This window comes from Gorilla gorilla, chromosome 19 (assembly GCF_029281585.2).
Source record: "Gorilla gorilla gorilla isolate KB3781 chromosome 19, NHGRI_mGorGor1-v2.1_pri, whole genome shotgun sequence".
NCBI lineage: Eukaryota > Metazoa > Chordata > Mammalia > Primates > Hominidae > Gorilla > Gorilla gorilla.
In genome coordinates, this window is record NC_073243.2 from 94,375,774 (window position 1) to 94,378,148 (window position 2,375).

The 2,375-nt window shown below is 47.7% G+C and overlaps 1 protein-coding gene across 1 annotated transcript; it reads left to right on the forward strand.

Annotated features, from left to right (window-relative positions):
• Window positions 1-743: 743 nt before the first annotated feature.
• On the forward strand, window positions 744-1,782 carry LOC134757618 (TATA-box-binding protein-associated factor 11-like protein 11). The gene is made up of 2 exons (XM_063700836.1): window positions 744-883; window positions 1,111-1,782. Exon 2 carries the CDS (start codon window positions 1,186-1,188, stop codon window positions 1,780-1,782), a length of 597 nt encoding a protein of 198 aa, XP_063556906.1. The 5' UTR covers window positions 744-883; window positions 1,111-1,185.
• Window positions 1,783-2,375: the final 593 nt, after the last annotated feature.

A 2,375-nucleotide genomic window follows, 5' to 3' on the forward strand; every position in this document is an offset into this window, starting at 1 on the left:
GCGTGGTGCCACGTACATTCAGTCCCAGCTACTCTGGAGGCAAAGGCAGGAGAATCCCTTGAGCCCAGGATGCAGAGGCTGCAGTGAGCTGAGATCAGGCCACTGTAATCCAGCCTGGGGGACAGAATGATACTGTCTCAAAAACAAATAAATCAATAAAATAAAATAAAATTGAAATAATATTTTCATATTCCCCTCACCCAGCCCATTTTATTTTCAGAGTATTTGATAAACCACTTGTTTCCCTGTGAGTTAGACATTTGTTTTTCTCAGACATGGAAGTTTTCTAATGTGCAACTTCATAAAAAGTCTCATTTTTACACTTAAATAGTTTCTTTATTGTTGTGAAATGTGAACTTTGCGATTCTGTGAGGAAGACTGAATTCTGAAATGCCCCTGGCATTTCCCGCCCCGCAGAGACTTGCCCTGTGTCTGCCCCTCCCTTGAGTGTGGGTGAAACCATGAAATGATGAGCCCGCCCAAATCCCTGATTAGATTAGGGATATCTGAACCAATGGCTGCTAAGGGCTGGGTCTAATTCAATCATCTGAGCTCTTTATAAGGGAGGACTGAACCTCCCTGAGATTACACTCCCCTGTGGGAGATTCCCCAGCACTGGCTGTGCACACCCAGGGAGCCTCACAGCCCAGACCTGGGCAACACTTGTAGGAGCTGAGAGCATCCTCACGGCAGCAGGCAGAACAAACAAGTGGGCCTGGGGCTCACAACCCTAAGGCATTGAATTCTGCCACTAACTCGAATGAGATCGAAGCCAGACCCTTCTCAGGTGAAGGTGACGACCACAGAGCCAGACCCATCCTGGAGGTCCCTCATGTGACTCTGAGCTGGAGGCAGCCACTTGGCCTAGCAGAACTTCTGACCTGTGAGTTGGTGTTTGTTTTAAATATCCAAAATGGGTGAGAATTTATTCTGCATTGATCTAAAACTAATATACTCTCCTTCCACAAGTTTCTTCACATTGTGGAAGTGAGAACATTCAGTGTGTGTGTTTGTGTGTGGGAAGGGGAGGCAAGGGGCTGTGTCCAGTTATGGTTAAACTCGCTCAGCAGAAACACAGCAGCTAAGCTCTTTGAAAGGTTCTCATTGCAGATCCATAGTCGAACCACCCCAGCCAGAACTTCTGCCTGTACAGCTGCTGTCACGGAGCAGACTTGAATCTCACCCATGGAGACAGGCAGGCAAAGAGATGCCTCTGCTGAGATGTTCGCCATGCCCCGAGGTCTGAAGGGCAGCAACAAGGATGGAATCCCTGAGGAACTAGATGGGAACTTGGAAGAACCCAGGGATCAGGAAAGTGAGCTCAGGAGTCAGGATGTCATGGACCTCACAGAAGGTGACAATGAAGCGTCAGCCTCAGCTCCTCCTGCGGCCAAAAGACAGAAAACAGATACCAAGGGGAAGAAGGAGAGGAAGCCCACCGTGGATGCAGAGGAGGCTCAGAGGATGACAACCCTGCTTTCTGCCATGTCTGAGGAGCAGCTGGCCCGCTACGAAGTGTGTCGCCGGTCAGCTTTCCCAAAAGCACGCATTGCAGCTCTGATGCAGTCCATCACTGGCAGATCGGTATCTGAGAACACCGCCATTGCTATGGCTGGAATAGCCAAGGTCTTTGTTGGAGAGGTGGTGGAAGAGGCCCTGGACATGTGTGAGATGTGGGGAGAAGTGCCCCCGCTGCAGCCCAAGCATTTAAGGGAGGCTGTTCGCAGGTTAAAGCCCAAGGGCGTCTTCCCCAACAGCAACTACAAAAAAATCATGTTCTAGGCCCAAGGACAGAGGGAAGGGTCTGTTTGTGCAGCAATAAGTATCGCATTCATCTTCCAATGACAGGACTGCACTTGCTGGAGCTTCCTTATCTCAGTCCACCCTGGATTTACCCACGATCTTAGTGTCTGAAAATGTGAAGTTGACCTTACCTAGGTGAAGACAGCAGGTTGTTTCATAGGAGCCTTGGCTAAATGTTTGGACATTTTAATGGTGTGTTGAGGTATTTTTCTCTGTCTTTCTAGTTGGAAGAATCAAGGTGCCTGGGCCTAGAGCATCCTGTGGACAGGTAGCTGCATTCAGAGAGGGAAGCCCTTCCCAGGAGATTTGTATGGTTTCGTGCTGAAGCCTGGTGTAGCTGTGTCTTAGCTTTTATGCTTATATCTGGGTTTCAGTAATTGAAGCTTCCAGAAATGTTTCCCAATTGTTGTTCTTCTGTACATTTTCAATGCTCATATGTATTTTTGTGAGTCATCACAAAAGCAGTTAAACTGTTTTCCAAACTGCAGAAATAAAAATAAAGTCACAAAGCACTTTTTTTCTCTAAGTTGACTCTTCTATTCCTGCCCACGGTTCTTTATGTCAGGAAGTGA